This window comes from Vicugna pacos, chromosome 7 (assembly GCF_048564905.1).
Source record: "Vicugna pacos chromosome 7, VicPac4, whole genome shotgun sequence".
NCBI lineage: Eukaryota > Metazoa > Chordata > Mammalia > Artiodactyla > Camelidae > Vicugna > Vicugna pacos.
This window is the reverse complement of record NC_132993.1, coordinates 11,058,315-11,076,848: the sequence shown is the minus strand read 5'-3', so window position 1 is coordinate 11,076,848 and position 18,534 is coordinate 11,058,315. Positions and strand designations below refer to the sequence as shown.

At 37.5% G+C, this 18,534-nt stretch overlaps 1 protein-coding gene across 1 annotated transcript in view; it reads left to right on the top strand.

Annotated features, from left to right (window-relative positions):
- Positions 1 to 15,935, top strand: part of MGAM2 (maltase-glucoamylase 2 (putative)) — a 77,407-nt gene extending 61,472 nt beyond the window's left edge. Inside the window, 8 exon segments of the mRNA XM_072965347.1 lie at positions 25 to 109; positions 525 to 581; positions 991 to 1,115; positions 2,242 to 2,330; positions 8,995 to 9,044; positions 12,423 to 12,596; positions 13,915 to 15,207; positions 15,909 to 15,935. Of these exon segments, the coding sequence (XP_072821448.1) occupies positions 25 to 109; positions 525 to 581; positions 991 to 1,115; positions 2,242 to 2,330; positions 8,995 to 9,044; positions 12,423 to 12,596; positions 13,915 to 15,207; positions 15,909 to 15,935 (1,900 nt within the window).
- The last annotated feature ends 2,599 nt before the right edge of the window (positions 15,936 to 18,534 follow it).

Genomic DNA, 18,534 nt, shown 5'->3' with positions numbered 1-18,534 from the left:
GGATTTTCATGTTTATTTTTTAAGGTTTACAAAGGACGACACAACATGGGATATAGACCGTCAGTTCATGCTGGGTCCTGCCATCTTAATCAGCCCCGTGCTGGAAAGTGTGAGTTTTCCATCACAGATGAAAAACCCCCCAATCGCATAATCTAAAGCGCAGGAAGGGCATTGTACAGATTATCTTGTACAGCCCACTACTTTCAGGCAAATGCGTTTCTAGAACGTCTAAGGGAGATCTTTACCTTTTTTTTAAGGGCTCCATTAATGAAAACTTTACAACCACAATTGATTTCTCATTTTACTGTCTTGTCACCTTGCATCCTTACAAAATCTACCTTTAAATTTTTTTTATTTTTCTGTGTGTTTAAAGAAGAATTTCCCAGGATCTTTCTCAATAAAACTTTTATAACTCTTAAAATCATTAATAAAATTCTTTTTAATCTTAATTCTACCGAAAGAATTATAAAATTAAAATTAAATAATTGGAATAGCCATAATGATGTGTTGATTTTATATTGCAGAACACTTTTCAGATCCATGCTTATTTTCCCAGAGCCCGTTGGTATGACTATAGCACGGTAAGAGTTAATATATTTTGTGAAGAACCAGGTTGGTCTGTGCAGGCGTGATAGGTGGCTGGAACTTTCTCCTGACTTCCAGGGGTTCATTTTCTAAGGCAATACTTTTCAGTCTTTCAGCCATGCAAGATTTTCTTAAATAAAATGTCCATAAAAGCATAAATAGGTAAAATCTGACACCCGTGTTACATTGACTTGTCTCCAACCCCCATTTTTTGGAGAATACAGAGAAAAGACTAGATTTTCAGAGTTGTTAGCAAAGCTGAAAATCAGAGGTTTTCTCCTTAGATTTGCAGTATTTCGGTGACTTTCCAACACACTTCTTTAGAAAGGAGAGACTTGTAATAAAGCATGCATTCATTTTATCAATCTTTTGGTCATCATTCCTTGCCTATATTCTCCCTTCTAGGAATCTGGCAGTGAATCGACAGGTGAGTGGAAAATCCTGGAGGCTCCCCTTGACCATATCAACCTGCATATCCGAGGAGGCTACATTCTGCCTTGGCAGGAGCCTGCAACGAACACTCAGTCCAGGTAAGGAAGAGGGGCCGGGTTTGATGGCCTCACTTTGCCATCATGATGCAGCCTTATAGGAAGCGGCCCATCTCTACTGAGGCTCTGGGGCTAAATCAACTAAATGTGTTCAGTTTCACCGATCTGTTTCTCTGAGTACCTTCCACGTGAGATCTGGGGGAGAGTGAGTGCATGAAGTCAGTCTTGGGGAGATCTTTTATCTGTAGCTCCTTATCAAAGATCTGGGTTAAAGTTTTCTGGAGGGTAGCAGCACATACCTCTTCCCATATTGTTTTAAAAATTAAGAATATTAATAAGGTCTTTGGTTTGTGATGTCTTCCCAGGGTTTTAGTGCTCATTCCCAGGTCAACTTTGGTGAACTCAAAGGTTACATACATGTAAATATACATATGCACACACACACACATAAACACACACATACATATTACATTAAAGAGTACATGTTCTATTAGGAGAGACACCACCACAAGAACCAAATCAAAAGGAGAGAAGTTAATTTTCAACCTTGTGATGTAAATCGTTGTTTCATGAGAAAGAGGGCTCTGAGCTGAGTCTCGAATAAAAAATAGAACTGGAATGTTTGAAGACAAGAGAAAGAGATATTTTGGGAGGATTAAAGAACAAAAGGTGAATAATGAATTGGATTTGGGGAATAGTAAACCATTCAGTTTAACTGGAGCACTGATAAGGGAGAGGCTGAAATAAATACAATTCAAACAGATTAGCTTCAGGCCATGCAGGATTGTGAATGTCAGGATAAATACACTGCATTTTATTCCGTAGCAATCTGGAAGCTACTGAAGGGTTACTTTCGGTGGGGGGAGTGCCTCTTCCTAAAGAAGTAACTTCTTATATTACCTATAATATGTATATAAGTAAATTACATGTATTTGATTTTTGAAAGTTGAAGTTGTATCAAATATTTCATTAAAATGTAGATGTTTTATTCTTAAGTTAAAAGTTAGCTTTTAAGTATCTTGTATTTGATCTCATTTTACCCATTTTTAGAACTTTATGTGCATTTTTAATGCATTTGCTTTTTTTCTGGATGAGTAGTATTTTCAACAGAAGCTCTCCTTCATTCTTACAACCTACAATCTAGAGAAAAATAACTCTTTTTTCGTAGTCGACAACAGTTTATGGGATTGATTGTTGCTTTGGACACCAATGGGAGAGCTGAAGGTCAGCTGTTCTGGGATGATGGACAAAGCATTGGTGAGTGTGAACTTTCCAGGGCCCCCCATACAGCATTCAAAAATCCACACCATGGAGGCTCAGGGTATAATCGGCATGAACCAAAAGCCTGTCTCAATCTCTGCTATTATTAATAAAGCAATGGTGTTGGGAGAATTTTTGCAGCTTTTGCCTGCTCATTCATATTATGCCATAATTGTAATAGAAGAGTATATGGTCCCCAGCTTTGTGGGTTCATCAGTCTGATGTTACAGATTCAGCAAGCTGAGTTATCTCTGTATTACTGTCTCGCTCTGATAAAAGAGTGCAGGTGCAAATATCAGGCTGACCGCCCGTTCTCAGTGGTTCACAGAGCAATCTCTGTTATTTGGGCTGCCGTCTCTAACCAGGCACCCTTTTCCTCCCAAGTAGGCCCGCTCAGGAGACAAATTAGAGCTTAGAAATTTCTTGGTGTCTCAGAAATAGGGAATTAAATACTGTCAAAAGGATACTTACATCAATGAAATACTGCTTTCTCTCCCCAGTCTGGGGATGTGATAGTTCTACTGTAGATAATCGGTGTTTGTCGCTGTCATCAGAATACTGTCTTTCTCAGGCATTTCTATAGATATATTGACACATTGTCACCAACTCATGACCATTTTCTAATACTTATTACTGTGGACCAGAGGGTTCTAATCTTACAACATGCAGCAGTTACTGAATTTATAGCTTATTTTTCAATAGTAAACATTTCTAAAGGTTTCCTCCTTTTTGTTTTCTTCATTATAAGGATAAATATATTCCTATTAAAATATTTTAAAGGTTAAAAAATTAGAAAAATCATAACCATTTTTAATATTTTTGCTGTATTACCTTTTGCTTTCATATTTCTTAAAATAATGCTTGTTTTTGTGTTGCTAAAATATACTACATATTTAATTTGTGAATCCTGTTTCTTTGCACTTAACATGACATAAATGTCTAGATTTTTTAGTATACCTTATAATACCCTTACGATTATCATATTCCATTGAAAGGATTTGTCATAATTTATCTAACTTTCTATAGTTACTTTCTATACAGGATGTTTTCAGTTTTTATTGTTAAAATGCTTTCTTTCTTTCTTTTTTTTTTTTTTTAAATGGAGGTACTGGGGATTGAGCCCAGGACCTCATGCATGCTAAGCATGCCTTCTACCACTGAGCTGTTACCCTCTCCTCTCCTCCATTTTTTGTTATAAATAACATCCTTGATTATTAACCTTTGTTCACATTTCAGATTATTTACATAGGGTAGATTCCTAGAAGTATAATTTTTTTAAAAAGTCAACTTGATTGAGTTTATTTACATAAATATTTAAATTTAAAAAATCAACTCGATTGAGCTGTATTTACATAAAGTATATCCATTTTAAGTATAGTTCTATAAATTTTGGCAAATGGATACAGTTGTGTAGCCACCACCACCACAATTAAGATATAGAATATTTTCATAAGCACAAGATTTCCCTTTTTACTTCTTTCCAGCAACTGCACCTCCCTCCCAGCCCCCATTTCCAGCCCCTGACAGCCACTGATCTGCTTTCTATCTTCATAGATTAGATCTGTCTTTTCTAGGTTTTATGTAAATAGAATCATACAGTGTATACCCTTTTTGTGTTTAGCTTCTTTCACTTAGCAAAGAGCATTTGTATAAAAATTCACCCCTACTATTGCATGTAAAAGTTCATTACTTTTGATTCATGAATAACATTCCATTTTGTGGGAGTACTACAATTTATTTATCCATTTACTCATTGATAAATATTTTAGTTGCTTCATATTCTTTTTTTTACCTTTAAGCATAATGTGTCATGGCTATTTGGGTATAAGTCATTTTGTAACCATATGTTTTCGCTTCTGTCGGGTAAAAAACTAGAAGTGAAATTGCTAGGCTGGGTCAGTGTACGTTTAACTGTTGAAGAAAATGCCAGATTATTTTCTAAAGTAGCTGTACTATTTCCCATCACTAACAATAATTGAGTTACAGTTTTCTAGATCCTCACCAACACTTGTTACTAGTTTTTAAAATTTTAACCATTCTAGTAGATGTATAGTGCATCTCATTATGGATTTTATTTGCATTTCCTTGATGTGGGGCATCTTATAATATGTTTTTGGCTATTTGTATATCTTCTTATATGAGGTATCAGTTTACATCCTTCACCCATTTTTCTATTGTGTCATTTTGTCTTTTTGTTATTGAGCTGTAGGAGTTATGCGTTAATCCAGTCTTTTATCAGATATATCATTTGCTCTCCCTGTCTGTGACTGCCCCTTCAATTTCATGACAGTGTCTTTCAAAGAGCAAACTTAAATTTTGATAAAAATCAGTTTATTCATGCTTTTCTTTTATGATTTGTGCTTCTTGTATCTTGGCCTAAAAAGGGTTCTGGTACCCTGTTACAATTCCAGTCTCTAAATTTAAGAACTGTATTTATTAATGGGCTAAATTATCCCCATCTATTGGGAAGTAGGTATTTTTCCTTAAATGAAGTCTATGTGAAAGATAAAATTTTAATCAAGGACTTGTTTAGTGAATAAGAAATTATAGCAAAAAGAATTAATGGCCATGATGAGGTATTCAACACTCCACTTCAGTGACATTCTTGCCAATATGCCTGTGGACTAGTTGCATCCTTAGATCATGCCCCATGTATACTGGGGTGGCTAGGCAGGAAGTGATGCCATTATCATGATGAGGGATAATGCGGTCAGTTTTGCACATGCTGAGTTTGAGATGCCTGTGGGATCTCCTGGTTGGGATGGATAGTACAGAGCTTGGAAATATGGGTGTGATGATTTAGAGACTAATGAGTAGAATGATAAACCGATAAACAGAAATTATACACTGGATTTAAAGATTAATCAGTTAGAAATTCTTTTTGAAGAATACACTTTTATGAAAAAGAAAGTCTCTTTTTTGTAGCTCTTGGGACTGACTTTAACCTTTTTTTTGGTAACAGCTTTATTGAGGTATTTTACACACTATATAATTCACTCATTTAAAATGTACAATTCAGTGGTTTTAGTATATTCAGCAAGTTGTGCAACCATTACACAATCCATTTTAGACGAATTTCTTCACTCCCAAAATAAGCCCTGTGCCTTTCAGATATCACTCCTCAATTCTGCCACCGGCCCCCTTTTCTCCAGCCCTGGGTGTCTACTAATCTACTTTCTGTGACTGTACATGTATGTATGCTGAACATTTCATGTAAATAGAATCATGTAGAGTCATATTAATAGAAAAATGGTCTTTTATGACGAGCTTCTTTCACTTAGCAAGTTTTCAAGATTCAACCATGATGTAACATGTATCTGTGTCTTATTCTTTCTGTATGGCTGAATAGTATTCCATTGTATGGATATACTACATTTTATATATCCATTTATTAGTTGATGGACATTTGAGTTGTTTTCATTTTTTTACTATTATGAATGATGCTGCTATGAACATCTGTGTACAAGTTTTTCTATATACATATTTTTTCAGTTCTCTTGGGTACATACCTAAAAGTAGGATTTCCATGTCATATGGTAACTCTGTGTTTAAATTTCTGGGGAACTTCTAGATTCTTTTACAAAGAGACTACTTCACTATTTAACATTCCACTAGCAGAGCATGAGGGGTTGAGTTTCTCTACATCCTTGTCAGCACTTGTTATTATCTGTTTTTTTTGAGTATCATCATCCTAGTGGGTATAGAGTAATACCTCATGTGGTTTTGATTGATTTAATTTCCCTAATAACAAGCTATTGAACATCTTTTCATGTGCTTACTGCCACTTACGTATCTTCTTTGGAGAAATGGCTATTCCTATCCAGTGCCAATTTTTAAATTAGATTGCCTTTTTATTATTTAATTGTAAATATTCATTATGTATTCTATTTACAAATCCCTCATCTGTTGTATGATTTGCAAATATCTTCTCCCAATCAGTGGATAGTCTTCACTTTATTAAGAGTGTCCATTTGAAGCACAAAAGTTTTTCATTTTGATGAAGTCAAATTAATTTTTCTTTTTTTGTTTGTGCTTTTTGTGTTATACTAAAAAACTATTGCCAAATCCAAGGTCACCAAGATTTACCCTTGTTTTCTTCTGAGAGTTTCATAGTATAAGCTCTTACATTTAGGGCATTAATCCACTTTGTGTTAACTTTTGCATATGGTATGAGGTTGGGATCCAACTTCATTCTTTTGTATATTCATATCCAGTTGTCCCAGCACAATTTGAGAAATGGCTATTCTTTTATCATTAAATTGTTTTGACACCCTTGTTGAAAATCAATTGACTTTAAATGTGAAGATACATATCTTCATCTGTTAATCTACTTTCTGTAGCTATACATCTATGTATGCTGAACACTTCATATAAATGAAATCATGTGGAGTCATATAAATAAAGCAAATTATATATACGTTTATGTATATTTAAATATAAATATATAATATGGACACAGAAATAAACCTTCACTTAAAATTACATATATATTTATTTACACACACATATATTTTTCATTCTTATGCCAGTACCACACTCTCTTGATTATGCTTGCTTTGAAGTAAGTTTTGAAATCACGAAGCGAGCATCTTCTAACTTTCTTTTTTTAAGAACATGCCTTTTTTGAAGCAGGTTTTCTCAACCTTGATAATGCTGACATTTTGGGATAGATAATTGTTATTGATGGTGGCTGAACTGTGAACTGTAAGATCTTTAACAACACCCCCAAACTTTACCCATGAGATGCCACAAGCACTCTCCCCAACTCCAAGATGTAACAACCAAATATGTCTCTAGATATTGCCAAATGTTCCACCAGCAAAATGTCTGCTGGTTGAGAACCGGTGTTGTAAGGGAATCTAGGATCTTTTGTACAGCTTGAGCTAATTAGGACTAGATGATTGATGTTGTATTGAGTTTATAGCACCACACTTACTGTGTAAAATCAGCCCACTGTGAGCAATATATGTCAATAACTTCAGGGAAAAACAATTTTCTATTAAAATTTTAGTTTCCTACAACAAATGTATGTTAGCCTCAAGGTTAGAAATCAATAGTCCCTGAAAGTTTTAAAACTTTCACACTTTTTAACTTCTTTATATAAAGAAGCTCTTTGCCCTTTTTCACCAAACACACATAGACATTCAAATTTAAAACACAAAGATACAGAATAAGTATACCTTTAATTTAATTTTTCTGTTAACAAGTTTGTGATCATTTGTTGAACTTTTTTTTACTTGTATTTTAGGAGATTTAATAGTCAATTCAAGGTTAATCTTAAGTCATTTATATTAATAGAATCCCATTCTTTAAAATTTTTAAATTAAAGCTGCTAAAAGAGGCTATAGTGTTTGCTTAGGTTACATTTTCTGCCAGGGCTAAATTAAAAAATACGGGTTTTATAATTGTTTGTTTCCACGAGAGTGGCGGTCGTTTAGAAAACAAAGAAGAGCATTACTGGTTCAGCGAGAGACTATGTGGGAATATTGGTAAGAGATGGAATGTTGACAAGTCCCAAGAGCAAGACATGAAATGAGACTGACTTTTCAGAGATAGGAATTCAGGAAGCCACATGAAAAGAATGAGTAAACTGGACATCAATTAAGGAGTATTTCAAGGAGGAGATGTGTAGAAAAAGAGGCTAAAAACCCTGAACATCATGACAAGATATTTACATTCATTATACTGTGTCCCTGGTGACTTTGAAAGGACCAGATTCAGTGAAGAAAGGAAACAGAGGAGCTGTAGTGTGGCAGATGTAGAACTGAATTATAAGTTGAGCACACAGACATAACAAGTCGAAGCTACTTTGTTTTTTTTTTTTGAGACATATGACAGCAAAAAGGAGATGTGGTAGCCTGACATAGAATCAAGTAAAGGATTTGTCAGAATGGAGAGCCCTGGAGTATGACTGGAACCTGGAAGAGCAGAGAGAGTATGGTGGAGATTGAGGGAGTAAGTCCTATAGAGGCAGAAGGGCTTGGGGTCTAGAGCGCCTTGGAAGGATGCACTAAGAATAGGGAGAGACGAGTAGGGAGGAAGATGAAGATGATGATGACTTTGAGGATGATAGTGAACACCAAATTTTGAGCACTTATTCTGCACAAGCAGCATGTGATGTACCTCACTGCCATGATTCTATTACTTCTCCATTAATTCTATTAACAGATTCTATTACTAGCTCCATTTTACAGGTGATAAAGTGTTAAGTAACGTGCCTGAGTTTGCACAACGACTAAGTACACAAGGGGGGCTTGAATCCACGTCAATCTAACTTGAGAGCCTGAATTCCTAACCACCCTCCTCAGCTTTGAGCCATTATCATCACAGCCACGTGAATTCTCATGGCTATGTGCATGCTGTGTAGGCACAGAAAAAAAGAAAACTCAGTAGCCTCCACAGTTTTTCACCTGTGGTGTCTTGCCTTAGTTCAGCCCAGATTCTCTTGTATTTTCAACCTCCTGACCCTCACTTCAAAACACCCTTTTCCATATGTACTAACCTGGGGGGATATATTCCCTCAGGGACCATCTTTAGTGGTCCTCAGAAGGGTCATGATTATCCTGATCACTGTGATCCTGTGGAGGTATTTTCTGACTGTATGCAAGATCGTCCGCTACAGATGAAACAATGAGTAGTTATTCTTTTTTCTTGCTTGCAGACACCTATGAAAATGGAAACTACTTCTTGGCAAACTTTACAGCAGCTCAGGTAAGACTATTTTATTGTATTTTATAAATCCTTTCCAAGTTGTTTAACAGATTAAATATTATTGGTAAAATGTGTAAATATAATATCCCTTATCTTCCTGCCTTTACATTTATAAATCAGGTCTGTTGACATTAAAGAAGAAACAGTTCTTATTTTGACAATTATCCAGTATGCCATCACTCTGTGAAAAGAAACTTGTAATTCATGTAATGCTGGGGGAAAATGAGTCCTTAATGTGTGATGCATTTAGGAGATGAGATAGCATTTTCTGGCTGATAAAATTTTGAAGGATAAGTGGTAGATTGGCTATCTGTTGCACAACAGTGGTGCATAACAAACAGCCTCAAAACAATTAATGCTTTTTTAACTCATAGATTTGCAGTGTTCAGATGCTCTACGCTGGATTTGGCTGGTCTTGGCTGGCTCACTTCCGTCTGCAATCAGTCATGAGAATGTTAGGCTGCTTGGATGATCTGGGCGGTGGGGGGGGGGGGGCAGGGGAAGGCATCACACATCGGGGAGGGGCACAGTCAGATGGCTTTATGGGCAGGTCTGGGCATGAGCGTTTCCGAATTATGAAAGAGGGCAAAAATAGAAGTAGAAATGCCTAAGCACTTAAAAAAAAATCCTCAGTTTGCATCAAGTTGACTAATATCTCATTAGCAGGGCAAAGTCACATGGCCAAGCCCAGAGGCAAAGGTGGAACAGAATGCCCCATGGTGATGGTGGTGGGGGCACTGCAAAATTACATGGAAAGGGGGATGGGTTGGGAGGGGTGAGTAATTGGAGATGATCCTACAGTCAGTCTACCAGGCATGTTAAATGATTCATGGATAATCTATATAATTCTTATTAAAGTAGGAGGATCATTCTATGCCAGACCTATACTCTGCTTCTCAATAATGTTAACCTGTTGGTTTAACTGAGGAATACTGTAACAACAGTGCTTTTTCTACATAATAGTGCTTCAAGTATTTGACAGTATCTGTCATGTATCCCCTCTGTCTTCTCTTCCTGGAATTGTACATCTGACTTCATACTTCCTCTGTTTTGTGCTTATACTGGTTTCCAGATTTGATTATTCTGTTTGGACTACAATTAGTCTAGATTCCTCTTAAAGCATGGTGCTCAGGAGAGAATGTCTTAGAGCTTCACTACAACACGCAGTCTTGTGGTAGCACTAGCCACAAGTGCTGCTGAGCATTTGAAATATGACTAGCTTAGTTTGAAATATTTAAAAGATTATAAAATATCTCACTAATATCTTCTACTCAATATATGTTAAACTAACAATATTTGGGATAGATTGGGTTAAATAAAACATATTTTCAAATCAGTTTCTCCTGTTTCTCTTTACTTTTTAAAAATGTAGCTATAAGAAACTGCTAAATTACATATGTGGTTTGCATTACACTTCTGTAGGATGGCATGGACTTCCTACTTCAAATCAGACAACCTTCGAACCTTAGTGACATGAAACAATAAATGTTTATTTAGCTCATTGCCTAACTATTAGCTCCTTTGAACTAGACTCTATTTTCTTACTGTTATTCCCTCACACTGTGTTAATTTCTTTGAACACGTGTATCAGATCTTTGGCAAATACAAATCTCCTGGTCAACTAAATCCTTCAAGTTATTTTCATAGACATGATTATTAGGTTATGCCATCTGCATCCTGCATTTGCCTTTTTGAAACTAAATGCAAGACTTTGTATACTAATTAAGCATGTAACATCTCTTCTTAATTTAAGAAAAGTTGGAGATTTCTTATTTTTCTTCTCAAAATATTATTTTTTAATGAAGCTGTTGATCTAGAAATCTTGGATTTTAGTTCTGTTTTTATTGCTAAATAGTTATTCAACCAAAGGAAGATATTTCTCCTATTTATCTGTTTCTTAATTATAAAATACTAGATTTCCCATATATAGCTTCTAACTCTAAAATTCCATTCTTCTTTTGTTCCTAAGTCGTGATAAATGGATTCTTATTTCTATGTGATATTTGATGGAATTTTTCATAAGGATCAGTGGCTTGAAATGAAAGCAGGCTTCCCCTGGGAGTAATTATTATCAGTGGTGGTCTAGCTGGTGTGGGGTTATGAGGGCTGGGGGCTGCTTTGTAGTACTTGCTAATTTCTGTGGTATACGTACTCCCACTATGTTAGCCAATTTCAGGCTATCAACTGGCTTGTAAAATTCCAGGCAATTCAAGAGCGAGCTCCAGCACACTCATTTACTTCGTGTTATGTTGCTTTTTCTTCATTTTCCCTTAACTCTGCTTGTTCAGTCAGTCACAAAGGTCTTGCTAATTCTCCATAATGCCAAGTGAACATTTTTATTTTTCTTTGTCTGTCTACTATAGTTATCGAGTTGAAGTGTTTGCAGCTTCACTCTACTGCACCTGTCTCCATGATTTATTGCTTAAAATCTTCATCAGCTTATCTTACAGACTTAAGCAGTCTCATTTCTCTACTCAGCACCAGCTTCAGTAGCCCTTGCACTTGGCAATCGGGCTTTTGTTCACCGTGTCCCTGCCTCTCCCCACTGCATTCCTTTCCCTAGTCTTTTTGCCTTTATAAACTTCATCCATCCTCCCAGGCCTTCTCAAGTTCATGTCCTTCCTAAGACCTTTCTTTTAATTTTTTTAATTACTTTTTTTTAGAGTTTTTAAAATTTTTTTTTTATTAACATGTAGTTGATTTACAATGTTAGCTTCAGGTGTACAGCAAAGCAATTCAGTTATACATATACATAAGTCCTTTCCTGACTACCCTAGCCCCCCAGTGATTTCTTTTTTTCTCTTATCACCCGTAATGAATATTCACTATGATTTTCATTTAGGTCTTTATCATGTACCATCTCATGACTTACCTCATTATTTTAACTCTTATATTGATATTTAAAATAGGTCATGATTTAGATAAAGTCCTGTATTTGTTGCAAACTGTCCTTAGTCAGGGGACCGTTTACCATAATTCTTTGTTCAACCTGTGTTAACTTATATACAGTGCTATGCATGTGGGCCCATCACAAGTCCAACCATCTGTGTGTCTTTTAGTTCTCACTCCATCTCCCAGAGCCTCAGTTTTCTCATCTGTAAAAGAGATAATGATGCTTTCTTTTCAAAATCATTGTAAGAATTAGTAATAATACAGGTAAAATAATTTTCATAAGGTTGATACATAAACCTATTTTTGGCATCATCAAACTTACTGTAGCAAGTACTCAGGCAGCAAGTCTTTATGAAGTGTTTAAGAATAAAAACAGAAAGCCAGTACAATAGTAGTTTGAGGGTTTTTTTTTTAAACATTTTAATGTGGAATATAGCCTATCAACAGATGTATTATGAATTTTTTCTCTTTATACTTTCTTTGCAGAATGTATTGCAAATCCAGACCATACACAATAAGTATTTGAGTGACTCTAATCCACTGAAAGTTGGAAATATTAGTATCTGGGGCGTAAATTCTACGTATGTAACACAAGTCACTTGTACCTATGACAACCAGCAATTCATGGTGATGGATTTCAAGAGTGACCCTTATAATCAGGTATGTCTCAGTGGAATGTTATCATATCATATATTTTTATTGCTCTGCAAAATTATCACCACTATTATTATCATTGTTCTATTTGCTTATATTTGGAAGTTTACAGATATGTGCAATAGGTGTGCTCCTGAAAAGTGGCCAGCATTGAATTATATTGTAAAGTGCACATTAGTGACCCTCCAGTACAGTCCAGGGATCAGTGATCAACAGTCTGATGAAATCCTTTCCATGTGTTTCCCAAAGAAATTGTACTGTGTGCCAAGGTTGGTCCACCAGGCGAGTGCAACAAAACTTCCTTCCATGGCAGAGGTTAAAGCAAAGGAAGAGTGATCCTCTAAAATTGTTGGCGATTTTCCCCCACCTTCCTAAAAATCGCTCCTATCCCTGGTAGAACTGATAGATCTTACAAGTTCGTGAAAATTGGCAATATATGTGGTGATCATCAAAATGAGTATATTTCACTAGTACGGGAAGTGGGATTATTCGGTTAACCAAAACAGAGTGACATAAGTAGCAGACCCTACGGGACCCTCTAGTAGACTCCGCTTTACTTACCAGAGCCAGCTAATTGGAAGACGAGTTACCAGCAGAGATAATCAAGAGTCGCCACAGAGGTGGAAGTATCCCACTTTAGAACGCTAGCCCTGTTATCAATAGGGTTTCTGACACATAGACGGTGGTTTGGAAAAGTGACAAGGCTTACTTCCTGTTTTCTAAAAGATGAAGAAAAGAGTGCCCAGCTGGTATTTGGATTTTGGAAAATGACCCTCTGAACACTCACAAAGATTCTTTCTTTATAGCCTCTTCTCGTTAGGTCCTTCAAAACATTTTTCCTGAACTATATTGAGTTCAAAACCACCTACTGCAAGTAATTACTTCCAGTTAAGGCAATGCAGAACATCTTTTAATGCCTTCTTTTGGGGACACTTTGGAGCATATCAGGTGCTTATTATGTTCCAGGCACCAGGTGTTGAGGATGGTGACACATGAAAACAGGAAGGTTAAACCTAGTGGCAAAATAACGAGGCTTTTATAAACACTGGTTTTAGTCAATAATGCATCTACCTGGGAGCAGTGTGGTCCTGACTAAATGAAGTTGAAAGAAACAGATTCCAGCATAGGGATTATACACACAGCACGTCTCCGTATCTACTTGTCAGAATCATTGGGACCTGAAAAGGAATCTTCACATAGTTTCATTACTCTCTAGAAAAAGAATGAATGCATCGTTTTTTGCTATACTCTGATTTGACATATAACTTAAATGTGATATTTAAGAAGTTCTGAAATACCAACTTTATCTATTGTTTTCCGGCAGACACTAACTGTTCAATTGACAGACAAGATTATCAGCCTGGAAAAATTAACGGAGGTTACTTGGATTCATGGTGGTCCTACAGTTTCTACCACACCTATGACAAGTACCTTGCCAATGACTTCTTCTCATCCATCTACATCTACTACGAAGGCTACTACTTCCGAGACTATTACCACCGGTGCTGCTACATCCAGTACCACGACTGCCAGCACTAGCGCCACTCTTCCTGTCACCACCACGTTTTACCCAACAAGTGCTACTCAAGCTACAACTGCTACTACCATTTATAACGCCACTACACCTTCCTCTACAAATACTACTACTGGTGGCCCTAATGCTACTCTTCCTGCCACAACCGTGCCTTTCTCAACAAGTACCACTGAATTCACAACTGCTGCTACCATTTATACCACTACACCTTCCTCTACAAATACTACTACTGGCGGCCCTAATGCTACTCTTCCTGCCACAACCGTGCCTTTCTCAACAAGTACCACTGAATTCACAACTGCTGCTACCATTTATACCACTACACCTTCCTCTACAAATACTACTACTGGCGGCCCTAATGCTACTCTTCCTGCCACAACCCTGCCTTTCTCAACAAGTACCACTGAATTCACAACTGCTGCTACCATTTATACCACTACACCTTCCTCTACAAATACTACTACTGGCGGCCCTAATGCTACTCTTCCTGCCACAACCCTGCCTTTCTCAACAAGTACCACTGAATTCACAACTGCTGCTACCATTTATACCACTACACCTTCCTCTACAAATACTACTACTGGCGGCCCTAATGCTACTCTTCCTGCCACAACCCTGCCTTTCTCAACAAGTACCACTGAATTCACAACTGCTGCTACCATTTATACCACTACACCTTCCTCTACAAATACTACTACTGGCGGCCCTAATGCTACTCTTCCTGCCACAACCCTGCCTTTCTCAACAAGTACCACTGAATTCACAACTGCTGCTACCATTTATACCACTACACCTTCCTCTACAAATACTACTACTGGCGGCCCTAATGCTACTCTTCCTGCCACAACCCTGCCTTTCTCAACAAGTACCACTGAATTCACAACTGCTGCTACCATTTATACCACTACACCTTCCTCTACAAATACTACTACTGGCGGCCCTAATGCTACTCTTCCTGCCACAACCCTGCCTTTCTCAACAAGTACCACTGAATTCACAACTGCTGCTACCATTTATACCACTACACCTTCCTCTACAAATACTACTACTGGTGGCCCTAATGCTACTCTTCCTGCCACAACCGTGCCTTTCTCAACAAGTACCACTGAATTCATAACTGCTGCTACCATTTATACCACTACGCCTTCCTCTACAAATACTACTACTGGTGGCCCTAATGCTACTCTTCCTGCCACAACCGTGCCTTTCTCAACAAGTACCACTGAATTCACAACTGCTGCTACCATTTATACCACTACGCCTTCCTCTACAAATACTACTACTGGCGGCCCTAATGCTACTCTTCCTGCCACAACCGTGCCTTTCTCTACAAGTACCACTGAATTCACAGCTGCTGCTACCATTTATACCACTACGCCTTCCTCTACAAATGCTACTACTGGTGGCCCTAATGCTACTCTTCCTGCCACTACCGTGCCTTTCTCAACAAGTACCACTGAATTCACAGCTGCTGCTACCATTTATACCACTACGCCTTCCTCTACAAATACTACTACTAGTGGCCCTAATGTTACCCTTCCTGCCACAACCGTGCCTTTCTCAACAAGTACCACTGAATTCACAGCTGCTGCTACCATTTATACCACTACACCTTCCTCTACAAATACTACTACTGGTGGCCCTAATGCTACTCTTCCTGCCACAACCCTGCCTTTCTCAACAAGTACCACTGAATTCACAGCTGCTGCTACCATTTATACCACTACGCCTTCCTCTACAAATACTACTACTAGTGGCCCTAATGTTACCCTTCCTGCCACAAGTGTGCCTTTCTCTACAAGTACCACTGAATTCACAGCTGCTGCTACCATTTATACCACTACGCCTTCCTCTACAAATACTACTACTGGTGGCCCTCATGTTACCCTTCCTGCCACAACCGTGCCTTTCTCAACAAGTACCACTGAATTCACAACTGCTGCTACCATTTATACCACTACACCTTCCTCTACAAATACTACTACTGGCGGCCCTAATGCTACTCTTCCTGCCACAACCGTGCCTTTCTCAACAAGTACCACTGAATTCACAACTGCTGCTACCATTTATACCACTACACCTTCCTCTACAAATACTACTACTGGCGGCCCTAATGCTACTCTTCCTGCCACAACCGTGCCTTTCTCTACAAGTACCACTGAATTCACAGCTGCTGCTACCATTTATACCACTACGCCTTCCTCTACAAATGCTACTACTGGTGGCCCTAATGTTACCCTTCCTGCCACTACCGTGCCTTTCTCAACAAGTACCACTGAATTCACAGCTGCTGCTACCATTTATACCACTATGCCTTCCTCTACAAATACTACTACTAGTGGCCCTAATGTTACCCTTCCTGCCACAAGTGTGCCTTTCTCTACAAGTACCACTGAATTCACAGCTGCTGCTACCATTTATACCACTATGCCTTCCTCTACAAATACTACTACTAGTGGCCCTAATGTTACCCTTCCTGCCACAAGTGTGCCTTTCTCTACAAGTACCACTGAATTCACAGCTGCTGCTACCATTTATACCACTATGCCTTCCTCTACAAATACTACTACTAGTGGCCCTAATGTTACCCTTCCTGCCACAAGTGTGCCTTTCTCTACAAGTACCACTGAATTCACAGCTGCTGCTACCATTTATACCACTATGCCTTCCTCTACAAATACTACTACTGGCGGCCCTAATGTTACCCTTCCTGCCACAACCGTGCCTTTCTCAACAAATGCCACTGAAATTACATCTAGTACTACCATTTATAATACCACTATAGTTTCCTCTACAAATGGTACTACTAGTGGCCCTCATGTTACTCTTCCTTTCACAACCATGCCTTCCCCAACAAGTGCCACTGAAATTACAACTGGTACTACCATTTACAATACCACTACACCTTCCCCTACAAATGCTACTTCTGATAGCACTAATGTGTCTCTTCCTATCACAACCATGCCTTTCCTGACAAGTGCTACTGAATTTACAACTGATGCTACTATTCCTAATGCCACTACACCTTCCCCTACAAATACTACTGCTGCCTAACACTAATGTTACACTTCTATCACAGTCAATTCTTTTCTAACAAGTTCTTTTATATTAGCAACTAGTCCTACTGTTCCTAGTAGCAGTACACCTTCCCCTATAATGAAAAAAAGTTTGCTTTAAGTATTACAAATATTACCTTATATGTTTTAAATACCTCCATTCCTGATAGAACAACAACGGATGCTTCTGCTATTGCATCTTCTTACACTACAAACGTCATAAATGCTTCTCTAGTTCCAGAATTACTACTCAAGGCAGCATAATTCCTACAGACATCTCTTTAAAACAAATATTGCAGATAGAAGATAATCAGTTAACCGATATGTGGCTTATTGCTACAGAAGTTTTCACAAATATTAGCACTAGCTTTTACTAATATGGCTACTCCAAATGCTGTAGACATTGCAGAGATATCTAAAGATGTATTCATTACTAACTGCGTAAGTGTAATTTAAGAAGTTGTGAATACTTCTTTTGCAGCCAGAATAGGTAATACTATTTAAAAAATTATAACTCCTATACCCCAGCAATTAAACAATAGATATTTTATATATCTTTGCTACAGACTCCACAGATGATTTTTCTATCCCAGATAAAATCACATTAGATGTAGTTATTGAAATAACCCAACTTGTTCTTTGGTTAGAGGAGGTAATGTCGTAATGAGAACACTGATAGTAGCTGGCACTCAAATGACCACCATGGTAGCAGCTATTAATATTATAGTAGATTATTTCATTATTAATGCTGAAAGTCACACTTTATTCTCCTATGGATTTTCCCTATACCATGACTACCAATATGGTAATTTGCCATTCTACGTCCTGAAACTATTGTTGCTTCTAAAGAGAGCCTAGCTGTAACTACAGATATGGAAAATGCTGCCATTGGAGATCATGTATATACTTTGACTCCTGGAACTGAGATAATTAGAAATACTACGTTACTTTTGCTATCATAGAAAACAAGAATAGAATTATAGATGTTAAAAACATAACTCCCAAAGTTTGCAACCATTATTTTCACAGGTACTATTGATAATCTTACTACAGATTTGGTATTTCTATTTATAAACACTAAACGTACTTAATTTCTTAGAGATAACTTAGGCTGCTGCTGTTACCACGAATGACTGAATGTACTTACGATGCTCTGAGTTTTCTATAGACCAGAAATAGCCCAGACAGAGATGAGTGTGTAGAGATATGGCAGAGGGGAGACAGTTTCTGCTCTTCAGATCGGAGTTCATAATCTTGTTTGCTCTCTCTTTTATTTACCAGCTTTTCCTTCTGTATTTTACTGTCTAGACTCTCCTTCAGTGTGTTAGGACTTTCAGCATGTTCTTGGTCTTTT